General features: G+C 35.5%; 1 protein-coding gene across 12 annotated transcripts in view; it reads right to left on the minus strand.

Moving 5' to 3' along the window:
• RBFOX2 (RNA binding fox-1 homolog 2) overlaps nt 1-27,255 on the minus strand; it is a 176,694-nt gene that overhangs the window by 25,102 nt on the left and 124,337 nt on the right. For 5 of the 12 annotated variants that reach the window (XM_072420188.1, XM_072420189.1, XM_072420185.1 and 2 more), the window contains exons 2-8: nt 26,814-27,038; nt 25,798-25,938; nt 24,807-24,860; nt 15,296-15,388; nt 9,210-9,270; nt 4,766-4,819; nt 3,074-3,169 (exon numbers count right to left, since the gene is read on the minus strand). In XM_072420188.1, coding sequence (XP_072276289.1) covers nt 3,074-3,169; nt 4,766-4,819; nt 9,210-9,270; nt 15,296-15,388; nt 24,807-24,860; nt 25,798-25,938; nt 26,814-27,038 — 724 coding nt within the window. The remainder of the gene's footprint in view (nt 1-3,073; nt 3,170-4,765; nt 4,820-9,209; nt 9,271-15,295; nt 15,389-24,806; nt 24,861-25,797; nt 25,939-26,813; nt 27,039-27,255) is intronic. The other 7 variants (XM_072420195.1, XM_072420190.1, XM_072420192.1 and 4 more) reach the window with 3 other exon arrangements.

The following is a 27,255-nucleotide window of genomic DNA, read 5'->3' on the forward strand; positions in this document are numbered from 1 at the left end:
CAAATGCGCAAAAGAAAATGTGCGAGTGTGCAAATGATAGGGTGAAAATGCGAGAAAGAGAAAATGCAAGACAGCGCAAGAGCAAACGCGAGAGAGTGCAAATGACAATGCAAGCGAGAGATCACAAAGAAATATTTTTTCAACTTTTAGTGGGAAACAAAAAAACCCAAAAAACTACGACTATCAGTAAGTTTTTTTATATAATAGAAAAATATGAAAATATAAATTTTTATTAGTATGCATGACATAATAGGCAGAAAAGAAACCTGTAATGACTAACACTGTGTCTAGTACAGAAATGTCCTCTTTGTCAGGGCTCAGGGCCCCCCATAATGCTGGTTGAGAAAGGCTGCTTTACTGTAAACTTTCTTGCCTAATTTGTTTGCACTTAATGGTATTATTCTGTCTCCTTCAAAGTAAAATCACAAGTGAACCTTGCCAATAACAAGTTATTTTTTTTTACTAAGCACAGCCTAATTATTTATTCACATACATACTATACACTACATATATAATACAGTAATTTGAACAGCTCTCCTTACCCCATATAACATGTACACATAACCATGGTAATATCTGTACGTTTTTATTTGCATTGCCAGTAAGCCCATGACCCATGATCAGTCATTGCTGTGTAATTTACTTTTATACCAATAGCAAACAGCATTAAAGAACCATTACAGAACTTTGCAAGATGCATCAGTATGCTTAGGAAATTCCAATCTACAAAATGTAGTTAAAGTGGAACTCTAGGTTAGTGAACCCAGAGTACGATAGATGTGCTTTATTAAATTCTCTTGAATGATGCCTTATTCTAGGTTTACATGATAGCAGCTAATCTGTCTTGTCCTGTGAAGTCGAAGATAGCTGACACTCAATTACCCAGGATTTCTTGTATTACATAAAAGAAGTGTGTTTAGAAGTACAGCTTTTTGTGAAAGCCTGAAACAGAAACGGATGTACAAAGAAAGTATATGTTGGGACTTCATGTTGCGGTTTCATCTTTTATATGTGGGGAAAAAAGCACCAAGAAAAGAAAGGCTTGGCCCCAATAGCTTTAGTAGATTGAAGAGGTGAATTACAACATAATGAAGACAGCAGTGCCCTTACAGCGCAGGTTTATGTGGCGATTAAATGTTTGCCCAGAGTTCCACTTTAACTACCAGTCTACAATCAGAATATAACGTACACTTTTAGGCTTATCTAAACAGGCTTTTGGTTACAAGTGGGTTTTGCATTCCATAAAAGGCTAGGAATGCAAATCTAACATGAACTACTTTGTGCTGGACAAATGTGGTTCAGAAGGTAGACAACTGCAAAAGACAAACATCACTGGATACTAAATGGTCTCAGAAGCATCTAAAGCAGATGTCAAACTATAGACATTGACACAAGACCCAAGCCTGTCAACCGTATCAGATTAAAACATGGGGTTGGCCCTTTTTGGAACCCATTGGGCAACAGCAGTAAGGTGTTAATTTTTCACAGGTCTTGCAAAAATTTTTTTTATGCATAACCAGATAAAATTGTGGGCTTTTTTTTACACCTGCAAATATTAAACAAATAGGGTAAAATTACAAGGTATGTTTAAAAAGTTCATGCCACATAAAACAGCAAATTAGAATTTAAAGAAGCGGACCGAAAGAACAATACAAAAAATAAAAGACACACTTGTTAGTTTACTTGCAAGAACTCTATATCAAGAAAAATGAAAATCGTAAAATGATCGTAAAAAAAACCTCAACATATAAAGTACTTGTTTTTACACCCTACTTATTTTTGTATTGTATAATGCAATGCTGACATCCAAAAGCAGCCTAGTGCCTTCAATTTTCTGGCCTCCACCCTTTACAGGATAGAGTAGCACATTTTGAAAGCTGGGAGGTAAACCAGTGAAGACTTTGAGGAGCAACACTCCAAGCATTTGTTTAAATAAAGATTTTAGCAGGATGGGTGTGTGTATATATTAATTAGGTATGCTATTGCCTAGAAATGATCTAAAGAACTGGGATTTTTTGGGAATATTCATATAATGACCAGTAATACTGATGTTTAAAAAGTCAGCAGACTATTAAACCAAATACTCACTAAAAAACACTGATGAATATAAGACTCCTAAGCAGATCTAAACACAAAAAGCAAAAAAGCAATTGATTCCAGTTTACTAGTCAGTAGATGAGATGACTACATTCTTTGTAAACGGCATTGTCTCCTCTTGTTTTTACCTAGTGATTTTGTCAAGAGTTTCTGTCCCAGGGTGGCTCGACCCTATAGAAGAAACCAGGGTAGGCTGGATTTTAAAAGAGATCTTACAGTCTTTGTTTCTCATTACTTAGGTGATTGGCAGAAGTATTTAGAGAAGGTAGAGAACATTGTTTGCTGTTTCAATTCAACTTGCATAATGTGACTGCATTGTGGTATGATAAACAGGTATCAGATAATACCTGTTCTACTTGCTAAAAATGCACTGAAAATAAATTCAAACACTATATCTGAGCAATGGTATGATGTAATACATCATATTATTTGTTTAGATATATAACCAAAATACACAAATTCCAAGCCATCCTGAAAGTGATCCAGAAAAAAAATAAAATCTCATCTACAGCTTTGATTTTCTGTCTGTGCTGAAAACACAATGTGGCCGAGTTCTGTGAACAAACGTTCTATTTGACTTTAATAGTTGACAATGTATGCCAGTAAGCAATACATCAAACATATACTTGAAGCTGTGACAAAATAAACACATGAAACTTTTATGTTCCAAGCTTTTATCAATTAAATAGGGCGAGAAACAAAAATACATATACTAAACATAAGAGAGTTCTTACAAGCAACCCAACTGAAATACAATGGACAGAAAGGTAAATGCTTTGATGCAGGGAAGTAGTTTTGTAATGCACTGCAGAGAAAGACTAAACTGTGTCTGTTAATGCATATGATGCAATTCCTCCTCCCCTTCAATCCCAGTGCAAACACAAATTGCACGTGCAAGTACGAGCAGGAAGACAGAAAAGGGGCCAGAGAGGGATTCTGGGAAGTTGGAGAAGGGCCATTTCCACTCCCTACTTACTGATCAATGGAATGTACGTGTTAACCCCCCTTGGTCCAGGCAGGGGGACACCAGCCTCAGTGGCCAAGGAGACGTCAGCTTGAAGCCCAGGTGCAGCTTTGGGATGATTGTTGGGAAATTTAAAAGAAAAAATACATACAGTAATAAAAAAAAACTGTGGGAAAGGAGACATTTGTTCATAAAAGACCGCCAACCATCACAAAGTAGTAAAAACAAAATCCAAATCTCTACATACTCTTTGGGCAAAACAAATTCAGCTGTAACCTCCTTTTAACGGTTGTTATCTATAAAAAAAACTAAAAGGACAATTTTATATGTGCAATTTGCACCTCTGTATAGCAAATGTGTTCCTTATAAACAGTAAAAATAATTGTACTCTATATAATTTCACTGATCCCAAACATTTATGAAGAAGGCATGTATTTCACCAAAAATGTCTGTAAAAAACATGGAACACGTGTAATGGAGTTTACACCCAACATATACAGACTGGTGCCGACTTGTATCCTTAAGCACAACTCTTGTCCTAAGAGGACAGTGCTCACTCACTGTATCTATTGAGGTTTGGCTTACAATGTATCAACCGATACTTTTCTGTACAGAAAATGTTCTTTGTAAAAAAATAAAATAAAATAAACTATAATCTTCTAAAGACTAGCAAGCTGCAATGTATTACATTTTGTTTTTAGGTTTAAATACACTTTTAGTGCAATTCAGTTCAATGTTCTGAATTGGAAAGATATTACAGCAATAGGTTTATTCTTGCAAGTATCACAAAACATTGAAAATGTCTTTATTACATTCTTTATCTATTAGAGGTGGAGAGAAAGAATTGTACACATTTCCTAGAAGACCAACTTTTTGGTAATGGGTGGTACTCAGTTCTGGTGGCAAGACTGGAACTCTTTAAATTGTGATTTAAATTTCTGCTAAGCTTGAAACTGTTGCTTATTTTGTACGCGGTGTGTGAGAAAATATATTCTATGAAGTACACTGCAAAGTTGTGTCAAAAAACATTTTTTTTGCATATGTTTACACTAAAGGACAGCACATCCAGAAGATGTCAGCCACAGTTCACAAAAAAGGGGAAGAAACTTACATATACATTGCCACTTTACAATGCGAGTTAGCTTTCATTTGTGCCTGAGCTACATTCTTAGTACTATACATTGTTTCTGGATAAATTTTAGGTCTGTCTTAATGTGACAATGTTCCTCATTCATAGATACAGAACAGTGACTGAGTGTTGTCACTCTAGGACAGATTTGTCTTACTGGCAGAATCACAATTATGGGTGGAGGACTAATCAAAAAGGAAAACAAATGCAGACACCACATCTAAGGACCAGTTAAGCTGCAATATATTAAAGTATATATGTATATATATGTTAGGTGTTGTTTTTTTCCAATGACTATACTATTATACTTTTTATTATAGTATATATACACTATATGCTCCAACAAACAAACAAGGCCAATCAAAAAACTATCCTCTTCAGAAAGAAATCAGTATGTGTAATGACAATTTGTCCCACAAGTTTCTTTTAAAGCCTAACTGTATAACAGGAACAAATACAAATAAGATCCCTTAACAAAAAGCATACTTATTTAAAAGTAAACCTTAAAGGGGTGAACTGACTTAGTTTTGCCCATTTGCCACAGCTAAAGTTTTAGAGTCACAATAGAGATTTACCGGCATAGAGTTCTGGTCCATATACAGCTCCAACAACAGGACTAAGTTTCCAGCCTGAAAAAAAAAATATGATCAGTGTTTAGGCTGTGATTACTTTTATTATATAACATTTTAAGCACAGCTGTTACTTTATCCTAGCTAGGTGGTTAGAATTTCCCCAGTAGTAGCCTAACCTACTGAAAAACATGCTGCTTATACAGAAAATGTATTCATAAACACCAACATATCAACAGTTCAAAATGTTTTGGATTACCAAATGCAGGTTTAAAGTATATCCCAAACAAGGCCAGAATTTTATAGCCAATTGTATTACTGCTTGAAAGTTTTGCCCTTGCATTAATTGTCCTAGTATTTTCTATTATTGCAAGCAATGTCGAATTTGCAGTTTTCACTAGTCGTTTCCCCCCCACCCAAAAAAAAGAATAATTTTTTTTTGAGACATTCCTTCTTATATGAAATACACAAATAGCAATTATCACAAGAGGTTAAACAATCACAGTTTAAAGGGGGGAACAAAAAACACCACCATGTAACATGTTACACTGTGTCAGTATTTATTAAGACCAAGTTAAAACGTGATCACAAAAATGAAAGTACTACTATAGAAATAAACAAATATGGTTCTATGAGTTATTCAATCAAGGAATGCAATACATTTTTCACACATGGCTTCCTTATTTTGAATATGTTAAATAATGACACAGTGGAATCTGTTACACCTGAGGTTAAATTCAAAAGTGTTAGAGCTTGCCAAGGACAATATTTTTCATTATGCCATGATATGTAAAACCTGAGAAATGAAAGTGTACTTTTTCACACAAACATACATATACATTAAACAAACTCCTAAATAAAAATAAATATTTATTATTTAAAAAAAAACACTGTAAGGCAAGGTTTTAGAAGAATGTTTAATAGGAATTGGTAATGTTGTGTCAATGAAGAAATGCAGGCAAACTGATACAAACTTAAAATATACACATTTTTTTTACATCTTTGTATTTGGGGTGGAAATCTCTTTTTAGTTTGAGAGCAAAAACAGTTTAAATAAAAAGGATTCAGACAATTCTGAATAGCTTGCTAGGTCCTAAAAGGTTTTCCAAAGACTTTCCACCTTTCCTTGCTTTAGTCTGTAATGTTGAATGTAGCATTGGGCCTGTAAAGAAGCAGCAGCTATCTGAATTGCACATGTGCAGCCAGATATCAACTGGCATCCTATTACTACACTAATACAAACAGGATGAGTGGAGGTAACCTTACTGGGGAAAGAAAAGAGTAGTGCGCTAATGAAGGGAATGACGCATAAAAGGTCTGGGATCCTGTGAATTCCTCGGGCGTTAAACTGTGAGCTTGAAGTCATGTGCACTTGAAAGTCATGCTGCTGTCAGAATACTATAAAGTAAGAATAGGATCCCTTTGGTAAACATCTAAATTTTGCAACTGCTCCCCATAAACAATTTACTGACAAGGTACTCAAAAAAAAAAATAAATAACTCAGACTGCTTTACAAGGCACCCATTTAAAATAGCTAGGTCACAGATTCCCCTGGTCCAATGCACAAAATTACTTTTAAAAAAGTGGTTTTGTGCTTTTTTTTTATTCTACTCTTTGGACATAGATACTCCGGAGTTGCACTTCCTTTTTAATTAATAGTCCTAAAACTAGAAGAAATAGGTTGCAAGGAGAATGGAGGAGAACTTATTTTGGCTATCCATCTGGCTGAAGTGAAAACTGTAGGAAGAAAAAAGAAAAATTAATTTGATCATGAAATAATATATATATAGATTTATATGTATACACACACACACACACACACACACACACACACACACACGTAATTAATACAAAAATAATTTCAAGCACTACATTAAACCATGGACAATCACAGAAGCATGACTAAATAGTTTCACCAGGGACCATAGCAGGACAGAGTGGGTGACTTGTTAGGTCATTAGCAGCTTTACTGCACTACTGTTCCTTTTATTAGGACAAATGGAGATTGCTACTTTATATTGTGCAGGGTTTACTGCTAGAATGTCCTATTGTTTACTGTATATTCCGTTCTCCTTGTAAACCACTTAACCAACATCTTTTGAAGGGTCTTTAGCTGCCCTAATAAATCTTACAATGGATTGTGCCTGGCGTTCCATTAGGCCCAGTTCCTAGGACAGAAAACCCTAGCAAATCAGCTCTTCTCCAGAGGTATTGCTATATTTTAATTAAAATTACGCTACATACAAATCTTACACCTAAATTCTAGAATGCCATCGACTTCAGAACCATTTTGCTCCAACTTTCCTATGTAAAAATCAGTCTTTGAAACTGAGGTAATATTATCAATTTTATTCATAGGCTGGAGTCTGGCAACTGAGAGGAGGTTTACATTTTTTGGATATTTAGCGTCTCATTGAGCAACATGTCCAATGAAAGACTGGGACATCGGCCATCTGAAAGGCAGATCTGGGAGCATGGACTGTTTTATTTATTACCTTGTGTTATATAATTAACATGTATATATCACCAACAATACGCAGCAATTTACATTTTGTCCACGGTCATATAACAGTTGTGCTTTATTGTCCTCTATTAGTAGGAACACTATCTGATTGGTAGGAAGGGCATTTGTAAAATATTCACATTAATTAATGCAGCTATGGATAGGCAGGACAGACCCCAGTCTCACCATCCTGGGTCTTTCCACTACGCAGATCATCTTGGACTGAAGTACTCTAATCTACACAAGGAAATCCGTTCTGATCAGATGTTCCTTCTAAGGAAAAATGGTGGTGGCTGGTCTTAAAAAATTGAATATTCGAATAATGCACCCTTTAAAATATCTTACAAAACACTCTTGGATGTAGGAAAAAGAAAACAAATTTATTTATGTTAGAAACATGGTTCCAAAGGAGTACAGCATTACGTGATATCATACATGCCTATTTAGGCAGCTTTGTTCAAAAATTAACATGTCACTACACGGTCATCCTAAGATTGAACACAACCACAATAGAAACAAGAGCTTCCTACACAATGCCATTTCAACTTCCTATTAAAGAGATTCCTTTTGGAAATTAACATTTATCTATAAAGACGGGTTTTAACCAGATCAGTAGTTACTTTTTAAATAAAACTTGTAAAGTTGCACTAATAACAGTAAGGTATTTGCTTGAAGTGATACATTGGAGACAAATGTTGAAACACTTACTAAGTATTACCACTTAGAGTTGTACTTTTTTGTACACTCCAATGACTACTCTCAATCCTCACTCCAATGACATCTCACAGTTTATGTGCAGTGCTTGGAAGTGTTACCAGTGCTGGTGAAAGTTGAAACATCTTAGTAATGCATAATAAAATCAAATCAGTACAAATATGTTTAATGAAAATTTTGCTCACCTGTACTTCTACTGTGCAAGCTTCTGATTCCTCCTAATAGCCAAATATCTGCGAAGAAGTCCTTATGCATGAGGCTGCTGATAGTATTTACTGCCTTGGCGATGTGACCACAGCTGACTCCTTCATGGTCTTACTGGTCATTACCATCAGTCTTAAAATATGACACACCTACATTCTAGCATGTTGTTTTTGAAGAGATCCTAACATACCACAGCAATACTTAGGAGAGGACAGTCGAGTTTTGGCCAACCATGCTACCACTAGTTTAGGTCAATGTTTGTCTTTTTTCAGCAATGACGAAGAATGCAATCTTTACAGCAAACAGACCTTATGAAAGAGGAAGCAAGCTTAAAGTGACAACATAGTGATGGTCATTATGCTGTCTTAAAGAAGAGACCCTGTGCAGCCCCGAAACATTGGTTTTCAAACAAGTGGTTGCAATGCTTTCACAAACAAGCAAGAATCCTGTACTTTGGAGTGCTGGTGACTTTGTCTTGTGTTTTCATGTAGTTTTTTCATTGTGTGAATAACTGTCCTGGAGTGGTGTTGGTACTGACAGGTGGGATAAAGCTTTTCATGATTTCAGGTGGTTCTGTTGCCAGTATGACAAAAAAAAGCATACTGGTATAATGGCAAGAACAATCACTGTAATAGACTTGGTATTCCTGGCAAAAATGCAATTGTCTTTGGGGCTTGCAGACCTCCATTTTTTCCTCTTTTCCCTTTATTATAACTGTTGTGTGTGCACAAATGCATCCCTATATGGATTTCTTGTTCACAATGCATGTACAAAATGACATTCCTCCAAGAGAGTACAAGATTCTTTTGCTGAACAGGATAATTTGATTACAAACTTTTACACACAAAATGAACCTTTTACTACCACAAAAAAAAAAAAAACAGTTACCTTTAAGGGGAATACATAGGATTTGAAATATAAGTAGTATTATTTTGGGAAAGTAAAAACCAAACATAATACTACAAATACCCTAAAACAACACTCCTAATTTTTTTCATGGTTTATACATGTTGACTATAAAACACTCACCATTTCCATAAGGGGTCACAGATTTCTTATTGGTCATCACACGAGCTGTTGCATTATTGACCTAACAAAAGGTTTCCAATGTCGAAAGGAAAAGAATCATCATTAGAAAATTGACAGCATCATACTTTGCATGCAGAAATGTATTGTCCCCCCTACAAAGCCACTGTGAATCTAGATAAACTGATTAACAATGGCATTGCAGGGGCAACTTAAATGATCTTTCACACATGCAGCATTCTCTCTTACAAAAACAACACAGACAGTAGAAAGTAGACAAAAGACCTAAAGAGCAAATTCACCTCAATAACAGTGTTTAATTCTAATTCTTCATTATTTTTATAAGTATTTAACTGTCTGTTTTGCTGCAGCTTTGGGACCCATATTTCAAATTTTGCTTATGTTAATTTGTCATCATATGGATGTAGGAATCACCCTAATTCAACTGAAAATCTGAGTCATATATACAGTAATCTAATACAAAAAAAAAAATACACAAGGATTTTTTTTTTTAAACCTTCCCGCGTGATAAAGGGCTAATATTATAGGGCAAACAAGAGGAATATACTTAAAACTAAAGTGGACGTCAAAGCAATTTTTTTTTCTATAACAATCTATCTCTGACATTGTTCACAGGTCAGTTTTAATACTAAACCTCCATCCCCATTTTTGGGCCATAGGGATGGAACTACAATAAAATGGCCTCCGGTGACATCAGTAGTATTTCTGGCCCTATAACTTGAATAAAGCATGGTCTATTGTTGCATTTCGCCCAGTTTGTTTTGCAGAGTTAACAATTTTAACTAAAGCAGCAATCACACACTCTAGGCTGCATTTTAAACAGGACAGCTACATACTGTGACCCAATTTAGAGAGCTGCTACATTATGTTGCAAAAATCTAAAATAATGGCTAAACAGGAATTTTTTTTAAAGAGTACAACTCCTGGCTCCTTTTTTAAAGAAAACGTATGCTTTGTACATGCAGGGTGATTAAATAGGTTTACTTTAATGTCTCAAACCCTCTTTAGCATACATATATACACTCCCCTGCTGATCTGCTTTGAGTGAAGAGAAATCGTACGCCCATTAAATTGGGGAGTATTGGCTGCGTAGGTACCAAGACTGCAACATTGAGCCAGCGATTATCCCAAACTCTGTGTACTGTAAGCACTCAAAAGGGAGGGCCATTTCTTCTTGCTAAAACAGCACACAATGCATGTAAAAAAAATGCTATGGTGACACAAATGAAAGAAATTGAGTTTGTGTTTCTCTGTACTGTAATTAGATTTCACCCTGTTTTCACTTTGGTGACAATTATCAACACTACAAAGTGAAATACATTTTGGTGTTTTCACTGGGAAGTGTGTGTTTTCACAATCTGGACACATGTTCTGGTGTAACTGCATAAATAAAGCATAAGTTTACTTTTCTGAATATATTTAAAAATAAAACTAATTGCAAATCTGAGATATATATATATATATATATATATTAGAGGTGAACTTGCCCTTTAAAAGTGTATGCCAACATGAACAGGAAAAGCCAAAATATAGAATGTGTGCCAAAATGAACCAGAGACATGAATGTATGATATATATTAGTAAGAAACCTCTAAACTTTTTAACAGAACATTTTGTTCCAGCATGCAAACTAATTAATTAGAAGCTACATTAAATAGCAGTCTAATAGGGTTGCAGTTAGTATTTTAACATCTACAAAGCATAGGACAGAAGATCCAATTATTTTAAGGTGGGGACTAAAGTAATCTGTTAGGCTAGGGCTATACAAGCAATTATATCTCTTTGCTAAGGAGAGATTTAGGTGTTTGTATTGCTTTGATTTCAAATGTGCTACAAATGAGGTGACAGCCAACAAGCAGTAAAAACTCTGACTAGCAAAACAATTTCATTTCTCATCTAGCCCTAGTCTAAAGCTGCGAGCTATCAACATTCACAGTTGCCACATACATTGGGTCAATTTAAGTATTTAAAAAAGTGAATTTGCTAGCCAACAATTACAAAATTATTAAAGTTATTGAATACAGCTTTTGAAAGAATTACTCATATCCTCTTTTGCTAACCATTTACGAAGGTGCATTGGTTATTCAATGCATTATCAATGACCATACCTTTAGACTATACAATTTTCTCTACAATACTGGCAAAAAAGATATATGGTAATTGAACTTAAAGAAGCTGTATGGAAATCTTCAAATGAAAGGGAAAATGGAGGTGAATATGATTTTGATGTACTGTGCATATGAAGTTAATAATAGACCATCCAATATCAGTTAAAACTAATGTGTTAGTAATGTAAATGCATTAATAGATAAGGAATAAAGTGAATAGGAGAATCAGAATTTCTTTCATTCATACAGATACTCACATTTCCCCAGCACTCACCCACCCCAGGACCCCAACAAAAGGAGGACAGGTCTCCAAATAAAGCAGGAATGATAACCAAAATCACACACAAATAACATGCAGATCACCAGAGATCAGCAAAAAATAAATAAAAACCAGCAAGAGAGAAATAAGAGAAATAAATGTGTAGTAGCTCCTTGAGTCAGAGAAACACTGCAAAGTAATATACTTTTTTTTTTTTTTATAAGACCAATGAAAAAAGCTTTTTAGAGAGTATGTTACATAGCAAACAAAAAGTAATTATAAAAGCTTGACAGAAGTTAAATGAGAGCATGTAGACAGAATAGGTAGAAAAGTAAGCAATAGATAACAAACATGATGGACAATTATGAGGCCTATTTAGAAATGGTGGATATTGAATTGTGACTGTTTTGCAGTTAACAATGACTGAGCAAAACGAAACACAAAGCCTATGTGGATTTTATAATGTGATCTACTGTAGGGGATATGAGGACCTTTGCATCGGTTCAGAGGTTATTGGAGTACCAGTATCAAAACACAAATATTTATTGCACTATACTAGTTCTTAGATGTGGTGATGGTTTACTTTTTTTTTAATGCTCCTTTTTCTAGTAAATGCATAACATTTCCTGTCCAGTGTGGCTATGGTTATCAATGGAGGGAGCCAGGCTGTCTTAATCTGAAAAATAAAAAATGTAACTACAACAGAAGTTATACTATAAAACAGGTTTGTTTCTGGGTCTAGATTTCCTGCAAGAGGTTAGCAGCTAGTATTGAGGTGTTAAGGCTCACTTAAATGACTTGGGTCAAGGTTAAGTATTAAGCTCAGGCAAAAGTGTTCTGGGTTGGGACATTTTTTTTTACTGTTTAACTTAAATGTCGGGAAAGCAGGCGTGTAAGGGAGGGGTTCAGGGTTGGAGACATAAAACTTAGCAACTATGAGAACTAAACATACTATTTTGGATGAACTTGTTAACTGCAATATCTGCAGCACAGTAACCATAACATCCTCAAGCTATCGATTTGAGGCAGAGCTTTTTTTATTCCTATATTTATGTGCCCCCTCTTGCACAACTTATATAAAAAAATAATGGGTGATGTGGATATCTACTTGTACTCCTGGTTTGCTGGGTTATTACAAAGCCTTTTTTTCTTCTAAATGCAGTTTTCACATTTATAATTAGAAATAGTAATAGTTTTTGTGCTTTATAAAGTTGTGTAATAATGAAAATATGCTGCAAAGGGCAATAAAACAGGATTTTTCCAGCATTTATAAATAAGCCTCTAAGAGTTCAGAAGCAGCAAATGTACAACTTGAGCAAAAAGAGCAAATGAAAACTGCAGCAGTGAATATTTTTTAATGGAGAGAAAAAACAAAGAAGAAGGAAATTGCATGCAAAATCAACAAACAAAAGCACAAAAATAATGTAAACGGAAAACATTGAATTTCTCAAAAATAAGCAGAAGGAGGTGAAGAATGGTCGGGTTAATAATGGTACACCATAAACTGAACAAAGATACACAGGACTATGGGAACAGGCAAGTGACACACGCAGCAGCAATATTAAAAGCAGTGATTTTGATAGAATTTGGGATGGGGGGATGAGGATGATGAGGGAATGTAAAGGGCAAACATCAAGGGAAGGTTAATTTCAAAACTGGAAACATGGAAAGCGGGGAAAAAGGTTTAGCAAAGTGACAAAGGAAATCTATTCCAGGTATTCCTTGAATTATTATCACTGACTAAATCGGCACAGTAAATAGCTGAACACCAAAAGCAGATGCTCTAGGCAAAAAGCACAAAACTGGTGCAGTATATAAGTTGCTCATCCATAACCCTCTCACAAATCATGGGTAAGTCTCCATTTATATGTATATAGTTTTTAATTTCATCTAGGTATCCATTTTTATACCCAACATATCAAATATTTGGTGACAGATTTTGGTAATTGTACAGTGAATTTCACACTGAATAAAAGTCAACACAATCCCCAACAGGGAACATTATATTAAAAAATATTTCTACTAAATTTAATAGACTGGAATGAAAAAAAAATGACCATAAAGTGAGTCATGTGCAAAGGTCACATTTCTATTTACTCTGCTGGTGTTTTTGTTTAAAAGTGTCAGTTTAGGTCAATTTGTTGTTATTGCTTCAAAACCAAGAAGACAATTTCAACGTTTCTGCCATTAAGAAATATGGGTGCAATAATTGCTGGCCATCTTTCTAAATTGCTGACTGCCCGTTATCCTGATGCTCTTTTTTTATTTTAGGTCAATGACCCAATATTTATTAAATATTCTTATCAGAAGATGACGTTTCTATCTTGTTATTTGCCAGGAAATTAAAGTTGTGACAATAACCCTAAAAACACTTTCTACCATTTACTATGTTAACACACATTAGCTAAGGGACTGCTAACACAGGTTTTTTTTTTTTAATTTTGCATTGTTATTAAACAGGAATAGAGGGCAAGTTTTCAACTGGGTAGCTATGCTATGGTTTGATACAATGTGGGCATTTGACCTCACTTGGTAGTAACTTATTTCCACTTTGTGTAGGGTAACTTACAAAAAATCTTGGTCACAGTTGGCACCCTGACCTGGTCTATCTAAAATGAATTTTCATACCTTTTAATTGTTCACATGTACAATCACAAATTATCCTATGGAAGAATAAACATGGAAAATGTATTCTCTTTGTTTTTGTCAGGTACCCTATGTCTAAGGCTAGCCTTAAAATATTTTAATTATAATTAAGTATAATTTGATTTTGCCAAAAAGGCAAGGTGTGAATAGGTGGTAACACTGTGTCCAACTTTTTGCACATGACACAATATGTTTTACGCCAGTCTTAAAAAAAAAATATAACCATGCAATGTCATGATATATATTTGTCTTATTTTTAGAAAGCTAAAAACAACTTCAAGAAAAAAAAACTATGTAAAAAACTGTTTATTATGCACATGCACTGCTGCGCTGTATACATAAACAGTCTGTTGTCCATCATGCACATGCACTGCTGTACAGATATTTGCCAATTTCTGCCCACACACAGCCAAACCTGCTCGTTAGTGCCTTGCAAAATTATTTAGACCGTTTGGGTGATTGGCTTGTTTTCGTGTTTTACAAATCATATGCTAAATTGTCTTGTTGTTCATTCCTTTATTGCTATTTCCTCTGAGATTTTTTTTATTTTTTTTTTATTCAACATTGTTTTCTTTATCTAAAATCTTCCTAATAAATATGTGGATATAAATTCAGAGTTTAGTTATAATTAATTGCAGATAAGGAATACTTGAATGACTATAGTGTAATCACTGGATAATCACATATTACATATATTCTCACACACACATTTTATGTGTAAGGTGTAAAATGTAGGGGTATAAGGTAGTGCAGATATTACCCAAGATATCAAGAGGGGGTAAAAAAAAAAAAAAAAAAAAATGACACACATACATTAAGGAGAGGAAACAGCGCATACACATGAAAGAATACAGAAGTCAGGGGGAAAAACACACACACATACACACACAAAAAACAGTGAAGCAGAACTGTAAGCAAGCATTTCAGAAGGCAGTGATAAGAACAGAGCCATTTAAAGAAAACAAAGGATAGAGATATAGAAGAGTGAAAGAGGAAAGAGCGGGGTGCAGCTGCTGGCATTTAGCAATCTTCCAGTTACAGGTAAAGACATGCACCTCGATTTTTCGCCCCTCAATCACCGTGCTGTGCAATTTCTCCCGGGCCCGGTCAGCATCCGCGCTAGTTTCAAAAGTTACAAAACCAAAACCCTGCGTGCAAAGGGGAGACATACATGCAAATCATTAGAGAAGGGAAGGGGGAAGAACTAAGAGAAGGGCCAGGAAAGGTGAAAAGGGGAGCACAAGATAACATCAGCCGCCAGAGAGCCAGATTTAAGACTTTGGGGGGGGGGGGGGGGGGAAAAAAATTACACAAAAACTTTCAGATTCTTAATTTTTTTTTTTTTAATTTGGCAACAGTGAAAGGTCAGAAAACACAGAGCACTAATCTGTCATATTGATGCTGCTCAGACACATGCAATGTGAGGGGTAGTGACACCAAAAATATCTTCAGGGAAAACAAAAGAAAAAATATAAACCTAGCCAATTATACGGGTTAAGCCAATGTTATTTAAATGCCACAATGCTGAATGTAATGAAAGTAAACATTTAACTCTGCTAAAATATTTCCAAGTCATAACTGAATGTTAAATGGGTTCAGGTATTTCATCATGATGCAGTGCAACAATAAAATGACAACCAGTTTAAAATGTAGCAATACATAACATATGCTTTATACCAACCATCTACAGCTCACTAGCTTTTCTGCGATTCTAAATTCCAGCACACTGCGCTAATACTGGTATATTCATAGCTTGTATTGCATGATTTGGGGGGGACAAGACTGACAAATTTCTTTCTCCATTTTTTGAAAACTGTTTTAAAAATTTAGCTCTCTTATATTTTCATGAAATGCACTACATTACTAAACTTAATTGCAATACAATCCATATATATATTGTTGCTGACTTCAGTGTCTTGAATTTTACAGGGAACAGGCGTTTCCAGAATTGTAAAACTGGCCACATGCAATGTTCTGGTTGTACAAGCTACTAATTTACATAAGATGTACAAAGATCTGAATGCAGGCTTGCAATTATTGCAATGTATTCATAGCATTTAAAATAGGTTTTATTAAACAGTGACCAGGAAAATATTTTCAGCTTTCAAAACAGTTATTTTCCCCTCCTAGACAAGCAAAAATATGTAGTATGCAAATGTGTACAATACATTTCATTTATTTACAGTCTGATTACTGTTGAAGTGTCTTGTTCCATGAGAAAACTACATTTTATTATGTGCGAGTATCCTTGGATAAACTTTACATTTAAATTTTAACCCAAACCTCCTAATGATAGATAAATAGATTTGAATCTGCCTAGAGTTCTCCACTCTTCCTGAGCACATGACAAGTTGTAGAGTGCGTTCCATCACTCAACATGAGCAGAGCAGGAAGGATATTAGTGGGGAGAAACATTGGCTTTTTTAGCCTCTTGGTCAGACTTTACCATAATTGTGGATGTAAATGTCAGAAAACATATTTCTATTAGGACCCCCCCCCCCCATTAGCTACTAAAGATGCAGACAAAGCAAGGAGGGACACTATGTAAGCCCCTACAGCTCCCACCATACTGTGTAATGTGAGCAAGCACAGCCCATTAAAACACAAGTTCAGCAATGGATAAAACAGCAGCAATGTAGTGAAGATGAATCTGCCTAAAAAGTGGGAATTTATTGGGCTTACCTCTGTGCAGCCCTGTAGCGTGCTGCATGAATACAAGTAAATGGGTAAATGAATAGTCTAGTTTTATGTCCCTGCCAGACCCCTGCCAAACGAATTTAAGCCCCCAAAATCTCAGCAATATGGTTGAGTGCCTGGTTGCAAGCTGGGGAAAGATGCTTTTACAAACCTGTCTCTTTGGACTGTATAGGGGAGGCACAAGTAGTTTACCTACAGTCCTTTGTGTATTAAATAAAATAACATCATTTCCAGCAGTTAAACCGTCTGGGTTTTAAAAAAAAAAAAAAAACACTGCAACATTTCTAGTATTTAATTTCGGGGAATTGTTTCCTACAAATTATAATCAACTCAATCAAACAACACCAAAATCAAGATCCCACTGAAAGTCTGAAAATAGGGACTACGTAATTAAACCTTGTGACCTTAAAAACTGCATTTGTATTCATTTTCATCATATTCACTTATTTTAACTTTACAAATAGAAATACCAGTTCCCATTGTCACACCAATTATGCTTGCATCCAGCTTAAAACTGTGGCCAAGAATCAAACAAAAAATTTTGTGCTGAAGAGAAAACTAAGGAAACATATGTACAAAGAATTCAAAATGGGCAAGTAAATAAAACAGAATATGAAGTATGAGAATTCCCTGTCTGATAAAGTAAAAATTTACCATGAAACTGTATATGTTAATTTATAACGCAGAAGGATTTCCGCTTCCTATGGACTGTTCAGAATACAAAATGTTATCAAAAAGACACACATAAGAACAAAAAAAATAAAAATAAAAAAATATAACATACATTTGGACATTTCAAAAGATTTCGCAAGATAATGAAAAGAAATTTACCAGATTTTGATTTTTGTTGTGCCTTTGATATATACCAGCCCAAAGGCTGCACCATAAAAAAAAATTCAGTGATGGCAGGCTTCCTATACTTCATTTCTCTTAATTTATTTAGGAAAAAGATCATGTCATAAATATTTAATAGATCAAATATATGATAAAGCCTAAGAAAAGTATAGTAATGCGACCAGTAAAAAACAACTTAAGGATCCTACACTTGCCAAAAATTCTACTGACCAAGCTAAACTGCTTCTTGTACCGTATCAAAAATAAATTTAATTGCGATATCTTTTGAAAATACAATTACAAATTCAATAGCTCTAATAACGGTGCTGCTCTTTACGGGTATAACGGAACTCTATCTTGCATAACAGAAATATGAATAGGCAGCACAGTTAAATGTAATAACCATTTATAGTCAAATCACTGCAGTTTAGGAACTAATCCAACGTAAGAAATCATGAACATGACTATGTTAACTCTACACTGTCAAATAATGGCTACCCTAAAACTGTAACACTTAATACCCCATAAAGTTGATGTAGTGGTTTCAAAAGTTATACAGTGTTAATTAATGAACAGGACACAAAGCAGAAGCTAAAAGAACCAGTAGTAAGCCAGTTCATCAATTAATAACAAAATGTTATTTTCAGACAGCAAAAGGGCAAAAGTCATCAAAATGCTGCTTGATGGAAGCATCACAAAATATATTGTTTGTTAAAGGGTAACAACTACACAGCTGCTGCATTCATATTTTAAACCCTCGGATTGATGGTGAAAACTATACCTAATGACTGTTCCATTCCATGTCTTTCCTACAGACATTTTTCTACAAAATATAATTGCAAACAAAGTTTTAAAAAATTAGAAAAAAAATATGCCAGGTGCGTTTTAGTTTACTCAAATCCTACAGACAGGGAGTAAAAACAAAAAAATAAAAAGTGAATTTCTAAGCCCTGTTTGCAGAGGAAGTGATGTGGCAGAAACCAGTCAACAATATTATATTACCCATACTGCTTTTACAGGGAAATGTAATAATGCTTGTCTGTGTAACATTTTGATCTATTCCACATTTTACAGTCTGCTCAATTCTAGCAGAACCTGGAAAGAATAAAACTGCCACGTATTACATTTTCTTGCCTAACATAACTTCAAAATAGAAAAGGGAATAGAAGCATCAAGTTGAAACTGTTAACTAAAACCAGCTGTGGAGTAAAAGTGATACAGTTAGGCATATTAAAACATACATTATACAGTGTAATATAGTGTATATTATACAGTGTAATATAGTGTATATTAAAACAAAATTTGCTTTCTTCTACACAATTTGTCTCAAGAGTTCAAATTGCTAAGAGTTCTGATGAAAGCTCAAAAATTAAACATGCTTTAAGTGAAAATACATACACATTCATGTTCAAAATGTTTATGTCTAAGTTTACCGAGACATTTCTGAAGTGGAGCAAATACAGCTTCTCTGCAGCATGTAATCGGCCGCAAACATCTTTGTTTATAGCAGCTGACTGAGTTTAATTTAGCCATGTCTGAATAGATAGCCACATTTCAGGCAGTGAAAGCAGCATCTAGGAATGTGGGATCTAGCACAGCAGCCGACTATTGCCCGACAACCACTTATCCTGGAAAAAATGAATTCCTTTAATGAGACAAAGGGAGGGGAGATGATCAATGCTTGGTTGCCTGTCAACTGGCTAGTAACCAGATATTGAACAAGTCCTAATTGTCAGGGAAAGTGATATCATAAAAATTGGAAGTTTTCAGCTATTTGGGGTAGATATACATGATCGTATGTCGTCAAAATAGTTACGTGTTAGCCAACTGATAGACAGCCCTTCATCACAAGCATACACCCATCAGACATTTTATGAGTTTACTCTTTTCAAATGCTTGTTAACAACTATCCAATCAGCCAATTTCATTTCAAAAACCCAAAGTGTTTAGAAATGTAGGGAATGGGTTTGAATGACCTGCAGAACTGCAAACCAAGAATAGGGAAGAAAGAAGACTTTGACATGTGGCATGGTTGTTGGTTCAAAAAAGGCCAAAGGAGTATTTACAGAGAATGGACCAGAAAGGGCAAAATATCCAGTAAGCAGTAGTTCTCTTGGCTAAAATACCTAAATTGATGCCCAAGGACAATGGCTAGACTGGTTCAAGCCGATAGAAAAGCAACAGTATCTTAACTACCACTGGTTACATTGGAGGTATGCAGCACAGCATCTAAACACACAACACATCAAACCTCATTATTTTCTCCAGAATTTTTTTGAGCTGGGTGGAAAATAGCAGCAGGCAGGCGGTGATCCTTGTATTGTGACTCTGCTTTTACAGTAGGCGCCAAAAAACAGCCGGATGGTTACTTAAAAGTGAACACTCCTTGACACAGAAAGGGTAAAGAACTAGAAGGCTACAGATGATCGACTCCTGTCACCTAACAGATACCTGAGGGTACGATTTGCACAAGTTCAGCAAAATTGGACGAGAGAAGATTGAGAAAATGTTGCACGATCTGATGAGCCTCAATTTCTCCAGCAACAATCAGATGGTACGGCCAGAATCTTGCATCAACAACAGGAAAAAATAATCCACAGGTAATAATCCACCCAACCTTGTATCAACAGTGCAGGCTGGTGGTGTAATGATATAGAGGATAATAAATTGGCATACTTTGGGCCCCTAAAGTATCCAAATCATCTCCAGAAAGCATGAATGAGTACTCCTGTCCGTTGACTTTTTTTTTTACAACTAATCTGGGCTCAGAGTGGGATTGTTATGTGTACTAATCCTTTTCTTTACTCTTTGTGATGGGTTAGTGCCCAATTTACCCTTTGTACTGTTTTAGTAAGATCATCACATTCAGTGAATTCTTATTAGAAAAAAACAATTTAATTGCCAATCTGTAACCATCATTACAGTTGACAAATGTCAACATTAGCAAATCCTTAATGTACAAGGATGACAGAGAATATGATTCTAACCAGCCAACCCTAATCTGGAAGACAGAAAAAAATCTGTGTACTAGTGTGAAGAACTAGTAAGATAAAGCAGCACTTTTGTCTCCATATCTTTATCATGGAATGGTATTTGAAATCCTCCCTCCATGACTGCCAAGATTAGTCATAGCTTGTCTTATCAGATGCTATCAGGTTCTACCAGGCAAAAATCACTGTCCTGTACTACAAAACAGTAAGAAGAGCTTACATGTGTAGTGAGAAAGAGTGCACTCATAGTTACAAATATGTCTTTAGGATATTACCCCCCAAAAAATTGAATAAAAGCAAACCTTTCTTTAAAACAGAACTCATTTAATCTTGCTGTCCCCTGAAAGAATTTGGCCAATTGATTTATTCTTTTAATGTAAATGGCAACATGCATCATCTATTTCACTTTCCTTGAGCCACCGATACTACCCCATTAAACTGCAACCTTATTCTCTTGATTGTAGAATGGGGGAACGTCTTTACATCCCACTCTGTATCCTGGTAACATGGAAACCGGCCATTAGCAGTGGAAACGGTCACATCCCAGGGCCCTCACCAGACTCAGCCTGGTATAATGTCATAACAAGGTAGTGACAGACTGAACAGCTTGTGCTGACCTGTCTCACTCAAAGATTTAGTCAAAAAAAAAAAATCAACTGGAGTGGACCGAAAAGGCTTTCTTTTTCTCATTACTAAAAAAAACAAAAAAAAAAAAAATGCAGTTCCATTTTTTAATTAGGTCCTTGAACAAAAAATCTATTTAAGTTGTTTGTTTTGACCCCTTACTTAGAATATTGATATGCTCCCTGCTACCCATACATGCCTTTGTATCCTAGAAATGTACCATTTTTTCATCTACTTGTTCTTTTACTTTATATTAGTCACAGCCACAATCTAGCCAAGAAAAAACACTTCATACGTTCCTTAATAGGAATTTTCCATCATTTCAGCATGACCTAACTCCTATACTTCAATTACTTTTGGCTTTAACTCCTATTGCAGAGATGCTATTGTGAATGTCAGTTCTGAGCAAGTTTATATTTTATTTTTTTTTTACAATGCAAAAGGGGACCTACAAATGTAAACACATTTTACTTTAATGCTTGCATACACTAAGAAAGGGTTAAAACATCCTTCAGTTTTCATGGATGTTTATGATTATACTTTCCAATAGGCCTGGAAATTTTCATTACTTTTAAAATATTTTCTCCCGTGTTTCTAAAAAAATATCCTGACCAGAAAGTTAAACTTTCCCAATGGGGTGCATTTACAAGGAATACAGGGATTTTACCTTCTTCCTACTGGGGTTATTTATTTTCATTGGACTGCCTAGAAGCATTTTATGTGCCAACATGTGTTGCATCATCACATACAGTTAGGTCAATAAATATTTGGACAGACTACTTTTTTCTAATTTTGGTTCTGTACATTACCACAATTAATTTTAAATGAAACATTTCAGATGCAGTTGAACTGCAGACTTTCAGCTTTAATTCAGTGGGTTGAACAAAAAAATTGCATAAAAATGTGAGGAACTAAAGCTTTTTTTGAAGAAACCAATATTAGAAAAAAGTTGTCTCTGTCCAAATATTTATGGACCCGACTGGATATAAACACAAAAAAGATCTAAATCATCACCAAGGAATTAGAAAGAATGGGGCTGTTCCTCACCTTTTGAAAATGCTATGTCTGACTGTTTGACTGGCCCTTTTTCTTTTATACTTTCACTGACTCAAAACACATAAGCAGATTAGAAATGTCAGAATTCTATATTTGAATAATTTTCTGTGTATACGCAGTGAGATCAGCATTTTTTTTTGTTACATTTTCAGGAAGGCGCGAGAACCAGAAGAAGACTCCAGAGGATGGTGGCGCCTGCTGTCTAGTCCACCCCAGAAAGTAAAAGCAAGGCAGGGTGGCGGAGGACCTACTGAACTGAAGGATCCCAAAGGGAAAATAAGATCCTTTGAAAAGTGCATGGCAGCCTGGCTTACATTTGCCAAGTTGAATCTGAATAAACCACAAGACTCCTGGAACAACGTTCTTAGGACAGACAAGACCAAAGGGAAGATTTTTAGCCATAATACACAGCGCCACGTCTGGCAAAAAAAAAAAAAAACCTGCAAGGTGTCATACAAACACCTCATACTTAAGAACCCGGGCACCTACTTGCAGTTACAGAGTCCAACGTGAACTCCTCTGTATTCAGTGGTATCTAGAGTTAAATATGAGACCATTTGCACGTCAAATGTGTTGGCCATCTAAATAAAGCTTGGCCAAAATTGGGTCATGCAAGGACAATGATCCTATTGTGTGTGAAATTCCCCCACCTACTAGATTGTAAGCTCTTCGGGGCAGGGTCCTCCCCTCCTGTATCACTGTCTGTATTAGTCTGTCATTTGCAATCCCTATTTAATGTACAGCGCTGCGTAATATGTTGGCGCTATATAAATCCTGTTTAATAATAATAATAATAATGATCCCTAACACACTAGCAAATTTAAAACATTACTATTAAAATAAATAAATAGGAGGTTGCAATGACCTCATCAAAGTCCAAACTGATCAAAATGGTGTGGCAGGATCTTGACAGTTATGAATGCACAAATGTATGCAAACCTCGTGAACTGGAGCAATGATGTAAAGAAGGTGTTACTAAAAAGTTTCTCTACAGTGATTTAAGAGACTTAAATTAATACAGAAAATGATTACTTAAAGTTATTGCTGCCAGAAGATGGTTCTACGAGCTATTGAATCATGGGATGGACTTAGTTTTTCAAATATGGCTTTTAACATTGTGGCTGATAACATGATGAAATCCATTGTGTGTTTTTCACATGGGATTTGATTGAAAACATTTTAGAACCTGCTACAGATAAGACAGTTTTCTATAACAGCCTGGTACATATAATATTAGAATTGAAACATTTTTTCAGATGACTGTGGTTTAGTTTTAATAACCGTTACACTCATTTTCATAGGCTGCAGAAGATATTGCTTTGCTACGTCTATGACCAAAAAAAAAAAAACAAAAAAAAAAAGGTTTTTCTGGTACCTGAGTACAGAACCCGGTAATGTGCCCCATTTTTGATTTGCTACTCAGTTTAGGTTTGGTGGACACTATGGTCACATAAACAACCTGATCCCACTATGTGGCATAAAGGAATTATCCATTGCACTCCAAGGTAAAAGCAACATAAATAAGTCTAAACTTCGAATGGCAGTGTTTCAAATTTATTACACCACCAAAAGAGCAACTAGCATAGCCAAAATGTTGCTGAAGCCATTATAATAATATTGTAAAACCGATGTAAAATATGTCATGTAATGATTGAGGGTCACCCAATAGTACTTAAAGCAGACAAATCATCAAAATGTTTATTTTACATAAAAGGGTAAGGTTTTCTTTTTTTTTTTTTTTTAAAGGGTAAAGCCCCTGTCCACGGCTGTGAAGACAGAATGGGAGCACAGAGCCTCTTGAGATACCCACGTCACGCATCCCAGTGGGCTTCTCGTTGCTCCAAAAGGGGCTTTTTCCTGCAATAAGGGGGTAAAAAACATGCACAGCAAGATCGGTACACCTGTGCAGCACGAGAATCGGGTGAATTAGCCAGAAGAAGAAAGAAGACAGAGGAAGATAGCCGTAACAAAGGTGAATTCAGGACGGAGTGGGGGGTCAACGCAGAAGTAAAAGGGAGTGTGAGATTTATTTATTTTTTCACCTTCAAGTGTTGTGTACAGTTTAAATAGTTATAAGGTTTCCCATTTTAAACACAAATTGTGCAGTGAAGCAGTGAACAACCCTAAGGTTGATGTTTTACCAATTTCACCTCAGAGAACTCTTAACATTTTGATTTTCTTTATTGTTCAAAAAATTATAATCAAATTCAGTGGTCAGTCTATTCAAAGCAATTTACTATCAACAATTTATCATTTTAAATTATCAAAAAAAGGCCAGACTATGCGATAAGACCAGCCAAACCAGATAGACCTGAGCTCAATTTTTGATTTCAAATAAAATTCGAAGAAAGGAAAAAAAGCCTACCTTGGATCCTCTTTCATTAAATATGATTTCTACATCAAGAATTTTTCCAAATTGCTGTAAAAACAGAGACATTTAATTAAATTATTGGTCTGCCAGCATACATTAAACAGCAGTTGACAAATCTAAGCAAATCGCTAATGCTGCTTATATATACCGGTATTGCAAACTTTAAACACAAGAGAATATTACCGGGGAAATTTTTTTTAAAAAGTGGGTAGTGTCCTGCAAAACCTCAGACAGGTGAGGAGACTTATTTTGTGTACAAAAGATGAACTCTAGATTTTCAGATTTGAGCAACTGTGATTGGGAACTGAATAGAAAAGCGAGCCAGACACATTAAAAACCTATTGTGCATTCTTCTGAGTTTTGCGTCAAATATGCAAACTCTGAAAATACAGTTAAAGCTGTCCTATCATCAAGTTTTAAATATTATGTAAAAGGGTGGCTTTTCCTTTAACATGAAAAAGAAAACTCCCTGCCCTGTTTTTCTGTATCACTGAAGCAGTTAAGATTGGAAAACCCACAGCCTCCTGGCATACTTTTGTCACACATTTTAGGAGGCTGCTCTTTCTGCATATGCCCGAGATTGAGCAAGTGCTAGAGTAGAGCTCATTTACATTTTTGGGGGGAAGAAAGATCATCGGCATAATGGCAAGTTTCACGTTAAATAACTGGCCATTACATTTTTTTATTTTTTTACAGAAAATGAACAAAAAATATATTATAAAAAGGTATTTTTTAAATTCCTGAAATGTGTGTACATCTAATGTGTATGTGTGTGGGGGGTCTTACCTACCAGTATGTTTTAGATGTGGGAAGAAACCCACATACATAGTCTCCTGGTTCTTGTCCTGGTCTCTGCAAGAGCAGTAGCCACTGAATCCCATCAAGCTTTTTATTACAATTATGCGGAAATTTTAACTTCAGTGTTTTGCAATGACAGGTACAAAAATTTACAGCATTTAAAATTTATAAAAACAACCTATCTTACCCCAAACATCTGACGAAGATCTGGATCTCTAAAGCGAAATGGTATATTAGAAACATGAAGTCTTTTTGGGGTAGGTTTGGTTTCCGTGCTTTCAGTGCTCTGGGTTTGTGGCTGTTGCCCTTCCGTCTGCGATCCATCTGTCTGCATGCAATAAAGTAAAAAAAGACAGCACATTATTACTTTTAAAGAAAAAAACCATTCAGAATTTCATGGGTTAGGAAAATCTATTTATATGTAAATAACACGCAGGTGGCTCTTCAAATGATTGTATTAGTGTGCTTTAACAAAATCTCAGATTTTATTAATCTAAATTTTATTTTTTTTATATTATTGTCCAGATTTGGAGGATTGCTGAAAATTGTAGCCCTTATCCTACACAGAGGACTAGATAAGGAGAAAACTTAAGCTGCGTACACACATGCAATAATTACCGTTGCAAACAAACGTCTAAGGACCGTTCGTCTGATAATCGTTAATAAAAAAAAGTGCACAACGGCGCCGATGAACGAGGATTGTGGCTGGAAACAAATGACGCCCCGGAGGATCTGACTGGGCCACGATCGTTCGCTATCTATTGTGTGTACGGTCTTTCAGTAATCGTAGATGGTTCGGCAGTACACTTTCTCTTTTACATGTCACTTCCTGCATCGATCAAACGATTTGAACGACCGTATCGTTACAGCATGTACAGAATTGTGCACAAAACGATCATTCAAAATAATCACGCATAACCGTTAGTCGTTCGTTTTCTAACGACAATTATTGCACATGTGTGCCTAGCTTTCTAAGGACAATTATTGCACGTGTGTACCTAGCATTCTAACGACAATTATTGCACATTATTGCACAAAAAAAAAAAAAAAAACAGGCAAAAAATGGGGAATTTCCAAACTAAAATCTCTTTACACTCAAGCCTGATTGTTTTCTGAGTCAGAGTAATAATATACCCAAAGAATTCAGCACTAGGCATCCTAATACAGTACACAAATAGTAATCGTTACTGCACATTCACGCACCGTGTTGGAAGCACTGGCTGTGCTGGTGGCTGGGGTGTTATGTTCTGCATGACTTTGCCCTCCTCCATAGAGCGGAAGTCCGTGATCAGTGGATGGAGCAACATATTCCTGGGTGTGTTGGTTTCCATAATCTGTAGACAAACCGTTTTGGGGTGGTGGTGGGAAAGGAATAGCAGCAAATGGTTGAACCATGGTTTCAGGAGTGGCTGTCGGCTCCTGGTTACCCTATAAGAAAATACAAAAAAAAAAACATTTAAAAAAAATGTTTAAAAGAGTATTAGCACATTATAAAAGGAAATATATCATCACTAAGTTTATGTAGCCAATTTCTTGTTTTCTTAAATACAACCATTAAAAGGAGTAAAAGCTCTGTAGCCTGCAGAAATTTTTCTTGTTAAAAGCAATAATAAACCCATAATAAATTTATTTACTGTGTTTACTC

The sequence above is a fragment of the Pyxicephalus adspersus genome, chromosome 8 (assembly GCF_032062135.1).
Source record: "Pyxicephalus adspersus chromosome 8, UCB_Pads_2.0, whole genome shotgun sequence".
Lineage (NCBI taxonomy): Eukaryota > Metazoa > Chordata > Amphibia > Anura > Pyxicephalidae > Pyxicephalus > Pyxicephalus adspersus.